Raw genomic sequence first — 20,826 nt, 5'->3', positions numbered from 1 at the left:
AGTGAAGGGGACTAAAGGTAAGTATATGAGTGTGAACCTATTTAAGATGAGGTATTTGTTTCTTACTATCTCTAACCCGATGCAGTAAACCAAGATTGGGCCAAAGTGAGTATTTTATCATCCAAGCTGGACAGACTATATAGTGCTGACATAGACACAGTTTTTTTCAACTTGTGATTTGAGGAAACCTGGGAATTTGATGGCCACATCCAGAGATCGTGAAAACACTTTTTTTCTTTTTTTTTTTAAAGAAAGCAAGTTCATTATCAATTTATTTCAGCTCCCTACATGGGAGTCCCTGTCACCACTGGAAGATGCCTAGAAAAATCCACGCTCAAAAAGCTTGAAGATTACTGAACCAACAGGTCACAGACAGCGAGGTCTGCTCTCAAATACAGAGCAGCATTGCCCCTCTTGTGGATGTTTTTGCCTGTCTGACAGGCAGCGCTGCCATTTATCGGAGAAGCATCCTGAAGAAGAGCACGGTGCCGTGCAGCACTGGGTGGCAGCGAGCACCCAGAGCAGGAGACTCCTTGGGGCAGGAGCGCAGGCGAAGCCTGGGTGCTGGAATGACCAAAAAGATGAAGGGCTGAGGAAATGTGTGCAATGTGGCAAGAGTCACCTAGCAGAAGCAGCACAAAGAACAGGAGCTTTGGTGACAACCGTGGAGATGGATGGAAAGGTCAGGGAGAGAAAAGTTACAGCAGTTCAGACAGAAGCTTAAGAAGGGACAGAAGAAGCATTTGGCAAAATGAGAGAAGGTAGAAGATCTGGGAATTTGGCAAACAAAACCCAAGACTTACAGAGAGGGTAAGAAACGACCAATTGATAAGAAACCTGTATTATAAAATAACCTAGTTTTAAAAGTTTTGAAACAGTTCCTCTTAAAAAGTCTTCTAGAGTCTGTTTTCACTCTAGATAACACCAAAGACCAGTGGTGTGACTCAACTGCTGAACACAAAATAAAAGTGACTTTTCTTAAATGGAAACTAGAACTTGACTTCATACAGTGCCTTTCATACTTAGTGTGCCACAAATTGCTTTAAATACTGGCAGGCAAACAGCCATTATGCACTCAAGAGCTCATACATAATAATACTTAGCATTTTTATAGTGCTTTTCATCTTCAGAGTGCTTTACAAACAACTCATTAATCTCAACCAACGCACCTGCAAGGTAGATAAATATCTCCATTGTCGGTGTAGAAAGACACAGAAAGTTCAATGGCTTATCGATGCCATGCACACCACCACCAGCCCCCAAGTCCCTGGCTCCCAGTTCCATAGAGGACCTGAGCCCCATCCTGTGTTGAGATCATGCCTTCTCTTCAGCTACGCAGCTATAGAACTTGTGTAACTGTGAGAAGGACTGTGGCAGACTAGCAGGAGAGCCTCCTGTTAACGAAAGCTGGTGAGCTCCCAAGGACCGCTAGCTCCCGCCACAATCACTGACACAAGGAAGTGGAAGTTCACAAGACACCAAGGTAGGACTCACGATGTAGGTTCTCAAACTCATTCACCACCGAGCAGTGAGCTGAGAAAGCCTCAGTGTTGCCAAAAGCCTCTGCCTCTCTCCCTTATTTATTTGCAAACTGCTGCACAGTCTCTGGGGCAGGAGAATCTTACAATTCAGGCAACAGAAACCTGAAGCCTGAGGCCTCCGAGTACGGCCATAATGCAAGAAAACAACTTCAGCTTCACTCCTCAGGCATTCTCTAACCATCAAAGACTTAGAATGAACTCTGTCTAGCAAGAACAATAACTGCCCCCCTTGCTAGTGACTAGAAAAAAATTCTTAATGTGATTATACCACATGATTATACTTTTACCTTTTTGAGGTTCAAAAAGATCTGATATGATTTTTTTCCTACTTTTTTTTTTTGTTTTAAACCTCAGCAATACCAGGAATGTTAAACCTGGAGCAGACAAGAAGCCTGGAAGATGTGAACACAATACGGCCCACACAATACACAATACATGTACTGTGCTACAGCAGACCTTATATTCCCTTACTGAGAGGAAAAAAATAATGAAGTTTTAGTAATGACATCTTTATTTCAGATGTTTATTACTCACTAGATTTAAATAAGTAAATCTGAGAATCCTTATCTGTTCAGTCTTCACATTTGCAATCCCAGAGCTTAACATGTTCTCCAGCCACTGTAGTTCCTCCCAGGGTAAACGGCTCATGTTTAGAAAAATAAATGTCAGACAAACTGCAACAATAACAGAAAAACAAGATCTAGATCAAGGCAAATATTTCCACACTTTTTCTTAAGATACCAGGGAAAAAAAAACCCTCTCTACAACCAACGGTATAACATGTTAGTTAAGTAATATGAGCAGTAAAAGATAAATGAACAATGACAAAAATATATGTAGCTAAAAGAGCAATTCACATGTTCTGCCTGCCTGTCGAGTTGACCTGGACATAAAAGCCAGAATAGGAAGAAACAAGCAGTTTTTAATTACTCTTCCCCATCTTAATTTTTTAAACTTACAAAAGACAAAACTAATAGGATCACACACTTGAAAACAACATGAAGAAAAAGTTCTTGATCATTAAGCAGAAACTACATGTTCCCCACATTTAGAAGAATTTTAAGACAATTATTTCATTGTTTTAAGGTGGGCTTGTGTCTAACTGCCAACTCCATGCTTTAAAAAAAAAAAAAAAGTAAAATTTACAATTCCTGATGAAAATAAAGGCATATAAGAGCAAACTAAAAATAAAACATACAGGGAATGCAATTACATTTAATTGGATTGAACACTAACACTCACTCTGCAATCATAAAAAAATTCAAAAAACATTTCCTAAATGAAAAATCCGCCATGATAATATTCTGCAGCTAAAATAATATACGATGTTTATATAATGCAGCTTTTCTAACAGACTGAAACAGATTAAAGAGAAACATGCAAGAACAAAATTAAAATACACAATTACATCCATTAAACTCTGGAAGCATAAAAATTATAATGTAGTAAAAAAACTCCAACGTGATAACACTAGTGCTGTAACACTTTTTGTTATTTTGTTTAATAACTTGTCACTTTATTTGCAAGCAGTAATCAAGAGATGTCAGAGTAACTTCTGTCACTGCCTGTGCTCTTTCCTGCTTCTGTTTTCAAGTCCAGGTTAAAAATAATCTTTTCTCTTAATTATCAACAAACTAATACCAGATTTTACTTGTGGTGAGGTATGCTACCCATCAATACCACATAAAAACAACGAAGACAATTAAAAAAAGCAGGAGGCGAGGCTTGAATACAGTTTTCTTTCAATTCCCTTGGGAATTGTGGTACTACAGGTCTTGTATTCCCAGGCAGAGGGGATCATGTTCAGTTACGGCAGTTCCTCTGGGCCTAAGTCCAGGTAGACTGCTTGTCTAAACTTGATGAAATATAGGCGCCATCAGGTAACAGAAGTGGTATGGGAGACTCCAGAAATGTGTAACTAAAACCTAAAAAATTAAATTAAAACACTGCTGTAGCCAAACAGCCTCTTTCTACAGGATGCAATAGCTGTAAGGCAGAGAGTGTACAACATACAGACCACTCCTTGTATACGTTCTCTCACTTTTTCACATATGGATTATGAAAGTTAGACCAGACACACAAGTATATTTTAACAACATTAATTTAAATAGAAATACTTAGGAAAGAAACCACTGCGAGAAATGCACACAGCTTGAACAGGCACAACATCAAAACCAAAAAATAAAAAACAATTGCCCTGTAACCCACTCCCCCTCCCACTTCATTACTTCAAAATATTTTCAAATTAAATTTTAATGCTAATAAATACTGCTAGATTGACAGCACTGGGATGTGGTGTCTCAAAGCACTGCAAGCTATCTGGGGTTGGCACATCACCACATCAAACTGTCAAAGAGAAGAAGAGGCAGCAAGTCTGTCTCACCAGAGGTGCATTTCCAAGCGCTATAGGAATGTGCTTGTTTGGGAGCTGGGGAGGAGGAAGCAGGAACATAGGAAAAAAAAAGAGGGAAAATTATACAATCCCAAATTGAGATCATTGTAACTAGGGATCCTATAGGTGATTTTACCTCAAAAACTCCTAAGCTTTCACTTAAATTTCCTCATGATTCACAACTGTCTCAACCAGAACATCATGTCTAGTATGTGTGAGTATCGTGGAAAGGAAAACCAGTTTAGATTTCATGACACAGACCTCTGCTGCAGCTTTAGCACCAGAACAAGTTCAAAACCAGTAGCCTGTCTTCAATGTGACTTCAGCAGAAACACAGGTTTCTTCAGAATGAAAAAAGAAAATACCATGACAGTATAGCAATATTTTTTTGGTAGCCTCAACCTTACACTCCAACTCCAGCTATACATAGAAAACCACGCAAGAAATGAGGGTAAGCGTGCCAGACCGGCTCAGTTCAGTTTCCCCTGCACAGCTAGAGAACACCCACAACGCACTTCCCAAACTTTACAGACATGTGCTTCATTGTTTTTACATTCATCTTAAGGCCAGCTTCTGGTCTAGGTAGGGTAATTCAGTGCAAAAGTCTGAGTAAAAGGAATACATTATTTAAACGTAGAAAGCCACTTCACATATGTCCACTGTTAAAACGTGTGTTAGCCTGGTAGCTCAGGAGCAGCAGGCATTAGGGCAGCCTCAGGCCCCGTTTCATTCTGCCGATGCTGCGCTGCCACAAGACCCTCCACAAATTACTCCCTCGGTGCTACAGTTTCTCCATCGTCAACTAGCGCTCACGATGTCAGTCCCTTTTGTCTGCCATAGCTACCTGCACTGCAAGCTCTCGGAGGCAAAAAAATGTTATGCTATATGCTCACATGGCATCTGACACTGTGATTTTGGTTAGAGCTATCTGCTCTAAAAATCAACATAATTCACAATTTGAGGTCTGGAATTTCCTTAGGGATGGTTAAATCCTTCATTCTTTCTGTTCAAATGCAATATATTAGAGTAAACAAGCCTAGAGACCACCAGAGACCTATGATATCCTATATCACTATTTGTGATGCTTTAAGTAACAGAACATGCATGAACCAAGAAGCCAGAGAATTCACTTGCAGTTGGATCCTGTACATAGGCTCAGCAGGATCGTAGATTTTAAGATTTTAAGAACCTGTATCTCTCTTTTCTTCAATTTAATTTAATCCCTAGAGATTGTGAAGTGGTATCCTTTATTTCATTGATTTGCTGTGTAAGTATAGAGAAAGTTAAATCTGTCATTTGGTCCTTTGCAGAGCAACACTAAAACTTGCATGTTAGTAACACTTCGTTTGTGAGCCTGAAGAGACCTACCCCTTCAATAAGAGATAAAGTTTGCCTTTTGTGCTGCCCAAAGCCAGCACTGAACTGCACACCTGGAATTAAAATCACAGCCATGACTTTCCGTTTCAGACTTTCCACCCTATTACATGGTATTATGTTGAGTCTTTGCTTCTATACCTGAAGCCAGGTAAGGAAAAGTCTGACAAGGACAAAAACCTCTGGCAGGCAATGCAGAAGTTGTACATGCAAACCGGGAGTGCTCCTCACTCATGGGCATCCCCACGTCTAACTGAAGACTGAGAGAGCACTGTAAAACCTATTTTGGAAACAAGGCAGCAAGCCAAGTCCCTATGATGGGGCATCCCTGTTTCTTGGTGGAGAAACTTTCCCAGAGCTTTCTGGTGTTTTCCTTCAGGGTTAGTAGCCTACACACACAGCTGGACATCAGCCCTTTCACAGAATCACCACACCAGGGCGGTGAGCTGCTGCAGACAGTGGAAAAGTTTCAGAGCTCTGCGATGGGAGTGAAAAGAGAAAGCAGCTCCTCTCTGCTTAGGGAAAGGTCCAGGTGAGCTTTAAGGAAAACTCTGCAAAATGGAAAATGACACATGTAAAATAAACTTCCAGCTCAATTTTGCCTGAAGGATTACAGCTCAGTTAACTTCTGGTATCTAAAAATGTACCGGTCCAATATATTTATCACAGGCTAAGTACTGGCAGATATAGGACACTGTCTGGGACCTGGCCACCCAAGGTACAAGGAATGCAGAGCAGAGAGAGCATTCACAAAAGGCTGAAACTAAGTACTCTTCAGGAACTTGTCACAAATTTTGTCTCTATGTGGATTTCAGTTGTAACCTCAATGGTAACGCTCTAGCACCAGGTCAACGGGCACCTTTCTACAGAGAAGAAAAGACTTTTTATGTACGGGAATGAATGGCTACATGAGTAGGCGTGGGTCAGCAAAGCTGCTGATGAGGCAGAAAACGAGTATCAGCATCTAGCCACCAACTAAAAACACTCAGGCAATGCCTAATATCTCGTATACAGATCGCTTAAATGTAACTGCATGTGAAAACGCTGCTGCTTTATAAACTGTCAGCTGTGCCAGCCGGGCTGTAGCCTGCTGACAGGAGCAGGGATGCCACCTTCCCTCCTACATCAAAACTGGACCCAGGAGCTGCTGAACCAAATACAGCCTCCACTGTGGTGGCTTGTTTTCAGGTATATCAACAAGTTGATGTCCACCACCACAGCTGGACATCAGCAAATGACTTTCCTTCATTTAAAGGCAATCGTAGCTAATGCTGGCAGATAGAAAAACCTAAACTCAGGGAAAGACCACACCCTAAAAATTCATCCACAGCCAGAAGTGATAGATCTTGTCAGAACAAAGGGGCTGTGTGCTGCCAACAATACATTACCTCTCAACTGAAAGAAGAGAACAATTAAACACTTTATTGAAAGGGGAATATTTTTTCTCTCGTGCCTCAAACCATGAAAGTGTCTGTCTCCCCCAAAGTTACTCATTGCTGCACTGTTGAAATGGGAATAATTCCTCGTCTGCCTGATTATTTCCAAGACAGGGATGAAACTACCTTAGGATCATTTGAAAAATGTTAAAAGTGTACTACAATCAAATGGTTTGAACTTCCACCATGCACCATTTGCAGCTGATAATGCTAATGTTAAATTCTGGAGACATAAGTCTGTCTGCAAATTAATGGAAAATGTGAATTAATATTTTCTTCCAGCTAATTGCCCAGCTCATATATTGCACACTGCAGCCAAGCATCATTTGATCTTGAAAACTCTCTAGTGAAAGTTTTCAACCACTTTTTCTCATCTGCCAAAAAACCTCAGAATTACAGGACATATTTCATTATCAGTCTGGAATACCAGGAAACATTTAGTCAAGTCTCTCCAAAGCTGTTAACTGTATATGCTATGGTTAATTTTTTAAAAAGCATTAGCTTAAGAGTATTGAAAGTTACTATAGATGAGCATTAATTTTTTGAGTTGTACATTTCTAAGTTTCTTTTTAACAGTGATGAAGATATGGATGAAGAAATACTTTTACCATTTGAATATTAATAGTGCTAAGAAGATTTTTATGATTAATTTTTAACATGAGAATAATCTCATATGTGTTGAAGTTTATGGTTAAATACACTTAACAATGGGCAAGTTACAACAATTTTTAAAAAATAAATGTAACTCCTATTTCAAAATGCATCATCAAAAAGATGGAAATAGATTGATTCAGTAGCACATGGCAGTTAAAAAATCTGGCATGTGTGTTTTGATTTTAGCAAAAAAGATAATTACTTTATTTTGTTCACTTCTTTCACTTCCTCTTAAAAATACTGAAAAGTTTGCATTTCATGAGACCACGAGCATTATCAAGGGCTGCAGACTAATAAAATGCAAGATATGGACCACGTGTATCAGAAATACTGCTTAGTAAAAGATTCAGTAAAGCTTTTACAGATAACTCAAGAGACAGGAGTCTTGTATTAGATAGGCATTAATGCTCTATCTTCTAACCCAAATTCACTCAATTTCTTAAGTCTGGTCAAATGTTTTATGTCAACTCCAATTCCAATGCAGGAGTGAAAAAAACAGGTTCCCATCTGGACGGAATGCACAAACTGGCTGAATATTGATAATGATAAAGGTCAACTCTAAATTAAGGTTAAGGTAATGAAAATTACATGTCCCTAAAATACAGTTCAGTACCTTATTTTTCACAGGGGTATCCCCCCTGCTTCCCGAAGGACCAGTAGGCACCCTCAGCTGCGTTCATGAAACAAAGATGACCACACGCGTTTGATGAAGCCCGGATAATGTATAAATATTTCATGAATGTAAGTAAAAGGAAAGGAAACTAAGGACACTGTGGGAAGGCTGCCTCAACTCAGCTCAGATGCTGATTCTGCTAATTATTCAGAAAGATCCTAGATCCTCCGTAGCAGGCTGTGCGGGTGAGGAGGTGACATGCCAGGAAGTCCAGGTTCCTGCCTATGGAAGAAGTGGGTTAGTGTTGGCAACAGGAAATCAGAAACCGCTGCAAAAAAGATTCCCAGAGATTGAAGACAGTCCTCTCCCCTTGCAGGTAGTGGAAACTGTAACAGTTTTGGGTAGATATTACTCAGTAAGGTAACCAATTTGATCTTGACCATAGTTCTGGAAATCAAAAAGCCATGGAAATTCGAAGAGATTTACAGCAGGCACTTTATTTATTTATTTAACCACCTCCCAGCTGGAGACTCCATACCACGCTTCTGTACACTGACATGCGGAGTTCAATATAAAATGGTAATTTAGAAGTTGACTACCAGTTTTACCATCCTAAATGGCAAAGCCATGTCTGACCACAAATAAAAACACTACATAAAACTATATATATGTGCACTGTATGTAAAACATGTAAACCAAATCACTTCATATTGCTTCAGTCACTTGCTACACCTTCTATTGGTCCACTCTCTGCAGGGTCCGAACTAATATTTCTAACTTCTTTAACGCTTCAGAATAGTTTGATGATTTTTATGTAAACACCCTGCTGCAGAAGAGTTTTATCATTCCTTTGAAATACTCAGTTTTGCCTAGACTAACTGTGAAGTATAGATAGTACTCAACCATGCATTACTGACAAGACCCATGAACCAAACTTGTGATATACATGGCCTAAATATGAATGTTTTGTAATACAAAAAAAGAAAAAAGTCTAATTGCTAGTAATACTCACTACTTCCAGGCAAACCCAGAAGTACAGGGCTTTGAAGCTGTATTGCAACAAAATCAAACTCCAGCTATGCCCCCCTGCTTTTTTTTAAAAAAAGGTTTAAAGGACATTTCTGTATCTCCTCTTCATTTTACTTATGGAGGGGAAAAGAGTAACATTCCCAGAAACATTTTGGAACCTCAGAAACCTAACCCTAATTTTGACAACAATCATTTCTAAAAGGCTCTGCATCTGCAGCAAAGTATCTCTCAGCCATCTCCCATACTGTGGTACAGCTACAGCTTCTACCCAAGAGCAGTTTCCAGGTTTATTGGTACCTGTTCAGGAGCCTGTGTACAAATTCCCAGCTCCGTAAGGGGCTTAACAAGGCGATGAACAAGCAAATGGACAGCCTGGGAACACAGCTGACATATCTAAGAGGTGTATCACACACCGTCAGTCTACAGTCACTTAACTTTAAAAGTCTGGCCAGTAATATGCCACATAGGTTACTACGGAATACTCATTCATAGTTAGAGATAGGGAAGCAAGATCAGAAATCAGTTATATCAGTATTTAACACAGTAAGTAACTCATTTTACAGGGGATGTCTTCTCATCAATTATTTTCCTGTGGCTCAAAGTCCTGAAACTTCATTACAAGGAATTAGGGCCTTCTACTCTACAGTAATTTACTTAAATGAATAAATCAATAAAAGACTAATATGCCTTAAACCATCTAAGTTGTATTTGTAGACGTGCAGTTCTTTGATGTCTTCTACTTTATTATCAATGAAGTATCACAGATGCAATTATTGTAATACCTGAAACTCTCACAATACGTAATTAGACCATTTACAAGCCAAATGACTCACCATATAATCTGTACTATTTATGAGTACAAACTGTGACATGACACACCAATTCAACGTGCCTGTGTTCTGGATGTTTCTTAGTTTTCTTTTACAAAATGGTAAATGCAATTCACACCTTTACGTATCACCTCTAAAATTCAAATACCGTTCAAGAAAGGTTGGCAGCTAAAATGCAGTTCAACTCACTGCAAGGTCACTCTGAAATGCAGTGGTTGAGCCTAAGGAATTTCACAAAGGTCTGTGCAAGCCACTCACACTCTTACAAAGTTGTGTTCCTTCTCCTTGGGTTGACAGTGTTGCAATTCTGACGCTAGCAAGGCAGAGACTATGCAAATAAATTCCCTATATGTCTACTGAAAAGGCACAAAACTTCTTAACTTCCTACAACCTTCCATTCAACTTATTTACTTTTTTCAAATATAATAAAGATTTTTTAGGCTAGCCTAAGTCCTTCTGATATGTAGAGGAAGTGTTTAACCAGTATAAAATCTTCTAAGATCTCTGCTGTTCAAATGCACTTATCTAGAAAGACTTTCATAATAAGAAAACTTTCCTTTCATCATTTACAAAAACATAACCGGAAATATGAAAAAAAATCACAAAAGAGGCTATAAAAAAGTAATTTTCATTCAATTTAGGTAGAACAGATTCCCTTAGGTGAATAGAAATCTAATTTAAATTACTTCTGTCCTTCAGTATTTGCAAATTAAATTATACTGAACTGTCCAATTCAGAGAAAATTGGATTTAGTTTAATCAGTCTTGTCTGAACTATGACAGTTTTGCTTTTTCAACTTCTGGAAATGCATATCCACTAGGGGAGCTGAACAAGGTTTGATGCCTGAAGGGAAGGTATGAAGGCTTAACAAATTTAAACAGTTTGGGTCTTTTAACTGGATGACAGACGTCAGGTTTCTAGGTGTGGAGGGGGCTGGAGGCAGCAGTAGGGCACGGACACATGACGAAAACAATATCCAGAACAAAAAGGTTACAGACACAGAACTGCTGAAGCAAATAATGAAGACTAGTATTAAGCTGTATCCTAAATTTCAATTCATTTGAGATTCAAACAAATAAATCATTATTTGTATGGTATTCTATACTAAAAAATGTGATTACGTTCCACACGTGAGAGGGAAGGTTCTGACAGCTGTTAGAAATAAAACAAATAGGAGACTCTGAAGGCCAAATGTTGCAGCTCTTCTGAGAGCTCAGCTGATGCTCGGATTCCAAGAGTCCAGACAAACTTAAATTTCCTTACAGATATGAGCCTTCACCACTGAAAAAAAATAAAAAAGATGCAGCACTCCTGCCCTAAAAAATTCACGATTAACTATGAAGAAAAGTACTTTACATTTTCCAATAGTTTTCAAGACTATTGGATAGAATGAGAAATAAAAGTACAGTAGAAGTACAGGATTCATAACATGAGAAAAGGGATTGAAATTTTGTTATGCCAGGTATAAAGCTTTGCAATATTATGCTTTAGCTGAAAGCACACAGCATTCAATTTAATGTTTAAGGTAAATAATAATCTGGGATCACTCTACCTCCTATTCCTATAGTAAGTATTTCACAGTCTTAAAAAAAAAATTAATCATACAAGTCTTTAATCAAGATTATGGTGAGGTATTTCCTTCCGTTCACACATTTAAGATTTTACCACGGGTACTAAAACAAAACAGTCACAGAAGGGTACACCCCAAGAGCTTCCCATCTAATTTAACATGAGACAGTAAAACACTGAGGGGAAGGAACGAGAGGGAAATAATGTTATGCCAATAAGACAGTGCGTTTTTTCAGCTAAGTACAGCATCTTGCACAGTTGTTCTTATGTATTAATAAGTCATGGGCTGATGGGAGCGATTCACTTGTGAGAGGTTACGTGGTAGAGAAGGTGCCGTGTGGGATTACGAGGGGCGAGGGGGCCTGTGAAGCCGTGACACACGCCCAAGTGCCAACACCAACCAAGTTCTGCGGTTGAGTGCGTCGGTAGGAGCGCATGTACTTCTGTCACATTACTTTTTCTGTCAAACGCTTAAATTCTAACAGCAAAAACGATCACAGCAAAACACCCCTGTGGCCTACCCGTACTGTCCACCACTGCCCAGGCCGCAGGCGCTGCCTGGTGTCCGCCCGCTGAGGGGAGGTGAGGCGGCCCGGTCGGCCTCAAACTCCAGCACAGCGCCAAGGGAACACGCAGCCGTAACAGCACCGACCGAAGCGCTGCGGCTGCTGTTGAGGGACCCCGCTCCGGCTGCCCAGGCCCCGCCGCTCCGGGCCACCTTCCCGCGTCCCGGGCACTTCAACGGGGCGAGGGGTCTCGCCGCTTTTGCTCCTCGGATTATCCAGGCAGGCCCCCAGCTCGGCGGCGGCGGCCGGTGAGAATGGCAGGAGGAGGGAAAAGCGCCGCGCCGGGCCCGCGCCTCCCCCCTTCCCTCTTCCCCACCCCGCCCCCCGCGGCGGCGGCGGTGGCGGCGCGCGCTAACCTCCGCTCCGCAGCACGTTGACAGCTCTGGGCGCCGCCATCTTGCCCATGTGAGGAGGAGTCACGTGGCCGCGAGGGTGCCTCGCGGGGCGGCTGTTGGGGTGCGCGCGCCGCCTGAGGTAAGTCCCCGCTCCGGCGGCGGGTCTCGGGCAGGCCGGTGACGAGGCCGTCCCCTCAGCGCCGCCCCGGCACCCTGCCCGCGCCGGGCGGCGGCCGTCACCTCCGCGCAGCCCTCCCTCTCTGCCCCGTAGTTCTAGCAGGGCGCGGGGCCTGGCCGCTCCTCGGCCGTGGCTGTGGCGGCGGGCCGGGAGCGCCCCCTTCCCGCCCTTCCCCGGTGGAGAGCTGTGGGTGTTTGAGCGGGGCGGTGGAGCGGGCGGCGCGGTGCACGGCGGGCTGTGTCGCGGGGTTTGCAGGTGACAGCCCTCAAATGTCGGTGCTGATCCTCGCTGCCGTCAGTGGCAGCCTCGGTCTGCCTTACGGTGGATGTTTGGGGGCCTTCAGGTTGTTGTTCCCCTGAAGTACTGCTGAAGGGCCCTTCTACATCGTGTCCATCCTGCTCGGCTTTATAACGTGCCTAGCAGGCTTGGAGACTATGCTTTTCCCACGAGAGATGTGGCAGAGACAGCACTTCACAAAGCGGGACTCGGTCTCAGAGAGTTGCAACCGTACTATTCCATGAGTGCTGGAGCTACCTCATAATTTCTTCCCCCCTGACTTTTCTTAAATAAAAAAGCCCTTTTTGTACTTTTGTGAATAAAAAGATGAACTACTCTATGAACTATGTTTTTTGCTGTTACATTTGTTGTAAAGGCCTGTGCAGAATCTGAAGGATAAAGCTTGAACCCTAAAACTCAAATATTTTTTCCAGATTTCTTCGTCTGGTATAGCTGGTAGTAGTTTTTAACTTCACACGTGCAAATTTTACAATTTAATTAAGAAGAATAGCCTCAAAGCTTATGGGAATAGCTGATGTTATTTACCTCCCTGTACTCTAGAAAAAGCCCCAAAAATGTACGAACTTAAAAGCTACAGTATTTCTGCCTTTATACTGTATACATTTTTCTGTATACAGTATACAGAAAAGCTAAGTATTTCTGCCTTTAAGGAGCAAATTTCAAGAGCTCTCTGATCAAAAAAATGAGCTGTGATCGTCTCTGTGCCCCTATACAGACATCGCTAGCAAAAGTGCATCAGCTGCCACAGCGCGGCAGGCAGCCTATCATATAGCCTGTCTCCAGACCACAAAGTAGTTTAAAGATCAATACAATACCTTGCACGGCCTCCAAAAAATAAAACAATCCACTTCTTAGAGCCACGTTCTGCACCGACGCGTTTCATCATCGTTATTCGGTGAGGGGAGAATGATAGGATTTTAAGAGAAGAAAAATAGAGCTAGAAATAAATGAAGAAACAGCATTGCTAAGCTGCCCAGTTACAGCGCGTGAGCATCATTACCCACTGGTGAGAGGTATGCACACACTGCACTTGCAGGGCAGAAATGCGCATGTCTTCACCTCATTCCAAGTTTCTGCAACATAGTATGGTCTTTCAGGAGTTTGATTCTTATCAGGTATCATTTTATCTTATTTTCTATCTTGGCAAGGCTTTAGGAATGCAGCCAGGCAGCCCTTGGTTCTGTAACAGCCGTGTACAGAGCAATTGTACGTTATTGCTGCTTGGCATAAGTAACTACACATATGCTGGAGTGGGGGTGCTTGCATGTGCCTGAAGAGAACAACACGCATCCCATGGAAGTAGCCATGCATGACGAGTTAATTCGCCGTCTCTTCCTGAACTGTCACAAAAGGAAAGAAACGGAGTGCTCTAAGGTAGTCTCACCTTTCTTACATCAGTCAGTATTTCCTACTCGGTGGAATGAGGCCACTGTTAGAGAAAATGAAGTGAATGCTTGGCTTTTGTCTGCAGCCATGAGACCAAAATTCCCTGTTGTAACAGCCTGAAAACTGGCTGATGGCATAACAAAATGCAGGAACTGGAGACGACACTAGTTATGCTGCTACCACCTTTGTAATTACCTTGTCCTTAAGTGTCAGGTTATTTCCCAATACTTGTAGGTATGTGCTGGTGGTGAGACCTGATTGATTCCTTTTGCATATTGGAAAGCAAGAGGGGATTGATTGAATTATGATCGATTACATTCCAAGAGAACAACTGTGTAATTTTTGCAGTCTCCGGATGAATCTTAAGCCTAACAACAGTCATTATTCAGTAGTCTCTAATTTATGCTTCGGTGCAGGTTTTCTCCTTTTACCAAGAAATATAAATATCAGATACAGGTTTGTTAGGAGCTATATACCAGTAAAATGGGGATGAATATCTCAGAAAAGGAGAGATACACCATATCCTAACACAGCAAACCTGAAAAATCATACTTTGCCATGTTCAAGTTCTGTCCCCAAAAGAAAATACACCACTTTTTCCTTCATGTATATAATTATCTTTTGTTTACATTTGGCAAATCCTCTGAAATGTTTAAGATGGACAGTGATGTCTCCAGCTGTCCTGAGCTTCGGGTTGAGAGGCAGCTTTGGAGAAATCACTTTTCAGCCCAGGCTCTTTTGGACACATCTGTGTGTTACATTCTTCAAGGAGAGTCTTTCGCATCTCATCTGACGTAGGCTGGCTCTCTGCTGTCAGAGTTCTGCTGTCAGATGTTCTAAACACAGAGTCTCAACTTTATTTCCTCCCAAGACTGGGCAGGCTGAGACTAAAATAAGCAAAAGATGTGCTAAGGAAGACATAAAGCTAGGCTTTTACGTGCCAGTTTGATAGCAGTCTGTAATAGTCGATAAAACAACAGTTATGGCTTACATATACAAGAAATTTTACATAGAGGAATATAGAAATATGCATCTAGTTTAAGTATAGCAGCTGGACACTTCCGGGGTTAGGCTTAGACTTTCCTATCTAAGGTTGTCTCAAAAGATGATTCAGTTCCACAGCAGTTTTTGCTGATAAGGCTGGTGCTGTTTGAGTCCTGCTGTAATTACAAAGAGGTGCCCTTTTTTCAGCGCTGGTGCCATCTGATCCACCGTGAGACAGTTTGGAGTCCTGAACTTGCAAAAACAAAAAAACCTCCTACAGCAGTAATACTATATATATATATATAATCAGACAAAGCTGCACCAAACTGTTCCATCACAGCTCTAGGGAAAGCAAAATGACATTTTTATGGTCCCTATCATATTAAATTCATTCTGGGCAGATTTTATCTTTTCCATGAAACTGAAAGTTTTAAAAACATGAACACCCGATACAGCTCTGAGGAGGGCTCAGCTGGAAGAAAGATGAGCATCTAAAAATAGCAGCCGTTGAACAAGGAACACCTCCCTTATTGCCTTAGCATTTAAAAACAAAAAAGGGGATGTCAAGCTCTTCCCATTGATCTACATTTCCTTTACATTTTATCTCCTCAGCTCAAACTGTGCAACAACTGCAAACGGAGCACACACCTATATATGCAATGTTTACAGCATTAACATTTTTATGTTTTCTTTATTTACTAAAGAAGCTGGTGCTACTTTCAGGGGAAAAAAACAGCGCACAGTACTGCTCCTGCTGTATAGATCTCTTCAGATCAGCAAAGAGGGAATTCTGAAACACTCTTCCAAGGGCTTTGTCTTCATCATGTCATTACCTGAGATTCCTTCAATTTGGGTGGGAGCCTTATCTCTGAAAAGAGCTTTGAAGAGTGAAAGGGGGACATTTTTTTCCCCTTTTCTCTTTCCTTCTCTAGTCTGGAGAATTAAAAATATGGTGAACGTAGAAATCTGGAAATTGTTAGATTCCTGATCCTTTTTATACTAGCTTGTACCATTATAAATCTAAGAGGAAGCTCAGATACAGAGCGTGTAGTCTTGTTTCTCGCAATGCCTGTTACTGGAGGCTTTAGCATAAGGAACAAAGAACCTAGTAAGCGTGTATTTGAATGAGTAGTTTTGGGTAGAATCTGATATTTGCATTATTTTTTCTTTTTACATTGTAAAAAGGATTTGAGTGGTAGGGAGGGAAGCCCACTCCTACAATTTTCCCTCCACAGTTATATGCCAGTATGATGGCAGATAGTGTGCCCTGCCTGAGCAGAGCTTGCATCTATTTGTATTGCTTTGTGTCATAGCCTTCCGTTTGCACTGGTTGCACTGAATTTTTAGCCTCACAATTCTAAATACTGCCACTGGTGTGGTTAATAGCCTTTTGTAAATGAAACATTTTAATAGATAGAACTCAGGGTTCAATTGAAACCTTTCTGATCATTGGAGAAAGAGCTAGCAGTGTAAAATGGCTGGAAATACTGATGGCATGGGGAAGAAAAAATGTTCCCCGTGATTTTAAGTTGATTTTTTTGAGACAACAGAAATATCTGCAACAGATACTTGCTTATCACGTACACATTTTAATATTTTACCATGCTGTCTTTTTGTCAACTTCAAGTCCAAATTACCCTAGCAAGTGATGTTTCACAAAGCAGTAGCATTAGAGAATAGTATTTTTCAATCTGAAAGCTGAGATTCCAAGCTTTTAGGTGATAGGCTTACGAATATAACAGTTTGATACTGATGAAATCAGGTCAGAACTGACACTGGGAGAAAAGGTAAAATGGCAAAATATGCAACATAAGATTTTCAAGCCTTCTAGTGTCTGACAGTCGTACAATATGATAAAGGAAAAACATAAAGAGCAACAAAGTCTCAGTGAGAGACAAAAAGGAATTGAAAAAATGATCTATATAAGCAGACGTAAATCCTTCGTATAGACATTATGGGCTGCTTGCCCTCCTGCTGACATCCCAGAGAGAGACAATAGGTCAGTCCTGAATTGCCGAAGCTGCCACATAGCAGCTCTGTGTGTTTGCTCATAGGAGGCACGGACATTTACTGCCCAAGATACTGCTGCAGCTACACAGACCTTTATTCCTCCTACTACAGCAGTTAAAGTGTCCTTCAAACCCTGCAGCTTCAGGTAGCTTGCTTTTTCGGTTCTGAAACTATTGGTATTCTGTTGTATTTCTTCGGGTTATTAGTTTTTGAGCTAGAAGTTGTTCCGTAGTATCTATCTGCAGTAGGTAACTTTTATGTTTCGTAATACACGAGAGGGAAGAGTTTGACCCAGGTTTCTAAACATAAACATTTTTCAGAGCTTGATTTACCTCTTCAGACAAAATCATGGATTAGCACCATTGACAATAGCTTTGCATCGAAAGAAAATTTGTCTGTACCAGTTGAACTCAATTCAGCATTTTAGATCACTGAATTTTCTTGAAGTAGACTCACTGTTGCTGTGACTGGATTTTTAAGTGATGAAAGGGCAAACCAGAAGCCCGATGCCAGCAGTCTACAATGAAAAACTTCAGATATACTTCCAAATGTTACGCATAATCTGAAAAGAATATTCAAATGCACAAAATTCTTAAATGCTGTATCAGTATATTGTACAAAGTTTCACTTGATTTTCGAGTGAAGTGACTGAATAATCTGGATTTAATCAAAATGCAGGAAAAAAGTCATAGAGTAAATTAAAACACATAATCCCATTATTAGTGTTTGCTCTATGTTCCTGATAGTATGTTAACAACTCAGAAGAACAAGAGCAGTTTAAGCTAAGAAACCAAGGATAACAGATTATATGTTTGAACAAAAGCAATTCTTAGCCAGGGTCACTTTAGTGTCATATTGTGCCCAGAATAGGAGAGGGCTCTAACAGCGTTCAGCTTCTGCCATCCAATTCCTACACTGCTACATCTAGAGAGGAAAGTTGCTGCTCAGCCTCAGTGCTCATTTGTCAGCTCGCAAATCCACAAAGTAGGATCCCCCCAGTATCTCATCGCAATTCTATACAGACAGCAGTTACTAGTTCACAGGTCCTCTCTCAGCGTGCGGAAGTCAGACAATACTCATGAGAGCTATGCTGTTTTCTGTACTACGCTAAGAAGTATTTGTTTAAATATAAGAGGAGGTCCCCGTTCTTAATTACATCAATACAGGAATATAAACAGGAGCTACACAAAACTTAAACTTTTATAAACAGCATTACATGTCTTTATTTCATAAATACGACTCACTAAACTGCTGGAGTTGCTACTCCTGTACATACTTCAGAGACAAGAATCCTGGAGCCCGCCTGCAGGTGAAATTTGTTACCCTGCTGAAAACCATGGAACAAGACATCCAGACTGGCAAGTCAGAAAGCAATTGTCTGTTAGCACCCACTGAAACTAAAGTGTTTAGTCAACTTTACCATTAATGCTTAGTCTCTAAAATGTCAGTTTGAACAGAGGTGCCCCAAAAGCCCACCAAACTAAACCGGCATAAACTCCCTAAGCAGTAAGTAGCGTCAGTAGAACTATTGCTTTTTTCTAGCTTTTACACAAGAGATTATTGCCTCTTTGCCAAGGGATAGTAGACACTTCTTAGACCACTTCAGGCAAAATCAGCAGGGCTAGTTTAATTTGCTGATGAAGTTTGTTTCAGCTAATTGGCTTAATTAACTGTAACGGATTAGGGAGTACTCACATGGTCTTTCCTGGCAGCAGTGCTGCAGAAGCTGTAATCTGCTGCAGGATGGCAGGATTCAAAATTTCTGCATCTCTAAGAGGCTGTTTATTCATATCTTTGCTGCCAAGAATTAGTAACAAAATAGTTCCTGTAAACCAGGTTGTATGTTTGCTGTCCAGAGGCAGATCCCAACAGCTTAGAATGTTTCCAGACCATACTGGAATGAGAAACCATGCTCAGCTAAGACTGCACCTTCACCAGTAAGGGAACTGGAGGCACTGGCTCACCTCTTTCAACGGTGTCAACATAAAAAGGAAAAAAAAAATATTCTAATAGGTTATGAAAATATTAATCTGCCCTAATCGCTGTGTGAGAGAAGTTTTACCATTTGTCTAAGGAAAGCAACTTTGTCCTTTTCACATCCATCTCACACCATCAGTCGAATATGGCAACCATCACTACTTCTAGCATCAAGCCTACATTTTGTATTTCTCACCCCTTTTGGGACATCCACATAACCTTGGGGTGACAGCAGACAAAACTCCTCTCCCTTCCCACATCAGGGACTAGAAGGATGAAGGGAACAGATACGCCAGACTCTTCTGCCTTGTCATGCTCCCCGGCCCCAAGAAAAATAACTTATGAAGAAGAACCAATGTTTAACCTCTTTAAGTGGGCAAGCAGCCCATTAGGCACTATTTTTTCTTGTCAGTCCTTCCATTTCTAAAAAAAGGTCTGAACTTCTTCATGAGTGGCTTCAGCCTTAGTAACGGAAAAGCTCAGGCAGTGTTAGTCTAGACTTGCCCAGAAGCACAAGAACCATCCTGGACCTCCATGCAGAAACTGAATTTAAGCACAGTTCTTCAGTTCAGCTTTCCCTCTTCTGGCTTATCGCCAACACCTGAATGCGTTCAATAAGAAACCAAACCCAACCAAACAAAAACCCTACCCCAACCCCCCAGATCCTAAAACTTACCTTCAGGCTGACTATTACAATCAAGGGAGGTTTTTTAAAAATTGTTATTATTAATGAGTATAATAGATTTGGATACTAGAGTAGATGAATGACATATCATACAGACAAGATATCCTAGCTAGAAGAATTAAAATCTCTAAAAAGAATTTAATAGGAAATTAAAAAAAAATCCACAGGAGGTTTTAAACATTTGGAAAACATTACACTTTTTCTTTGCATCGTATCAGGTGGTAGTAGAGAACTGTCAGTCTACAAACTCCAGTTTTGAAAGCCAGACCTGAATCCCATTAGGGCTATGAAACATGGTTAATAAGTTTCAATGATCCTTATTCAGATTAAGCCCTCTTGATTACAGGACAAGACAAATCAGTTCTTAAGTCTGAACTACAAGAAAAGATACCATAATTTATTCCTTGGAGGGAGGAGGCAGGAGGGCCTCAGGTCTGAGTAGTAATGGATAGCAGAATAGATTCAAGGAACTACCTAAAGACACTTGCTTCCTACAGATATGTATGTTTCTCACACAACTGAGGCAGAAGGGCTTTTGGAGTCCTTAAAGTCTTTAGCTGTTTCTCTGTGAGGTACCTTCCTGAAATTGTGAACCTGCAAACTAGGGGTTTGAAAAAGAATATGCTCAAGGCCCTTAAGAGGCTTAAGTAGAATGGGTCTGATAGCTTATGGGAGCAGGATCCACTTTTAAGACAGAGTAAAGAGCCTGTGGTGTGGTTGGCGTCCCTCCTGAGCACAGAACCAGCCTTTAACCTGCTCATAGGACAATAAACTGAAGATGGCACAGGCCCTACACAGTACAATAGGATCCAAGTAGAACAGCCTCAGGACAATCAAGTTAGGGGAAACTTGGGAGATGCCATATTTATATTGCTATATATATTTATATTGCTTAGATTTATGTATTAACTTGCTATTCAGGTATCTACCTTGAGGCAAACCAGAAGGGTAAAAGAAAATTCATACAATT

The 20,826-nt window shown here is 40.9% G+C and overlaps 1 protein-coding gene across 1 annotated transcript in view; it reads right to left on the bottom strand.

The window, feature by feature from the left end:
• Positions 1 to 12,401, bottom strand: part of METAP1D (methionyl aminopeptidase type 1D, mitochondrial) — a 51,037-nt gene extending 38,636 nt beyond the window's left edge. Inside the window, exon 1 of the mRNA XM_074145528.1 lies at positions 12,361 to 12,401. Coding sequence (XP_074001629.1) covers positions 12,361 to 12,400 — 40 coding nt within the window. The 5' untranslated portion in view covers position 12,401. The remainder of the gene's footprint in view (positions 1 to 12,360) is intronic.
• Between the last annotated feature and the right edge of the window lie 8,425 nt (positions 12,402 to 20,826).

The sequence above is a fragment of the Numenius arquata genome, chromosome 3, assembly GCF_964106895.1.
Source record: "Numenius arquata chromosome 3, bNumArq3.hap1.1, whole genome shotgun sequence".
Classification (NCBI taxonomy): domain Eukaryota; kingdom Metazoa; phylum Chordata; class Aves; order Charadriiformes; family Scolopacidae; genus Numenius; species Numenius arquata.
This window is presented reverse-complemented; position numbering and strand designations above follow the sequence as displayed.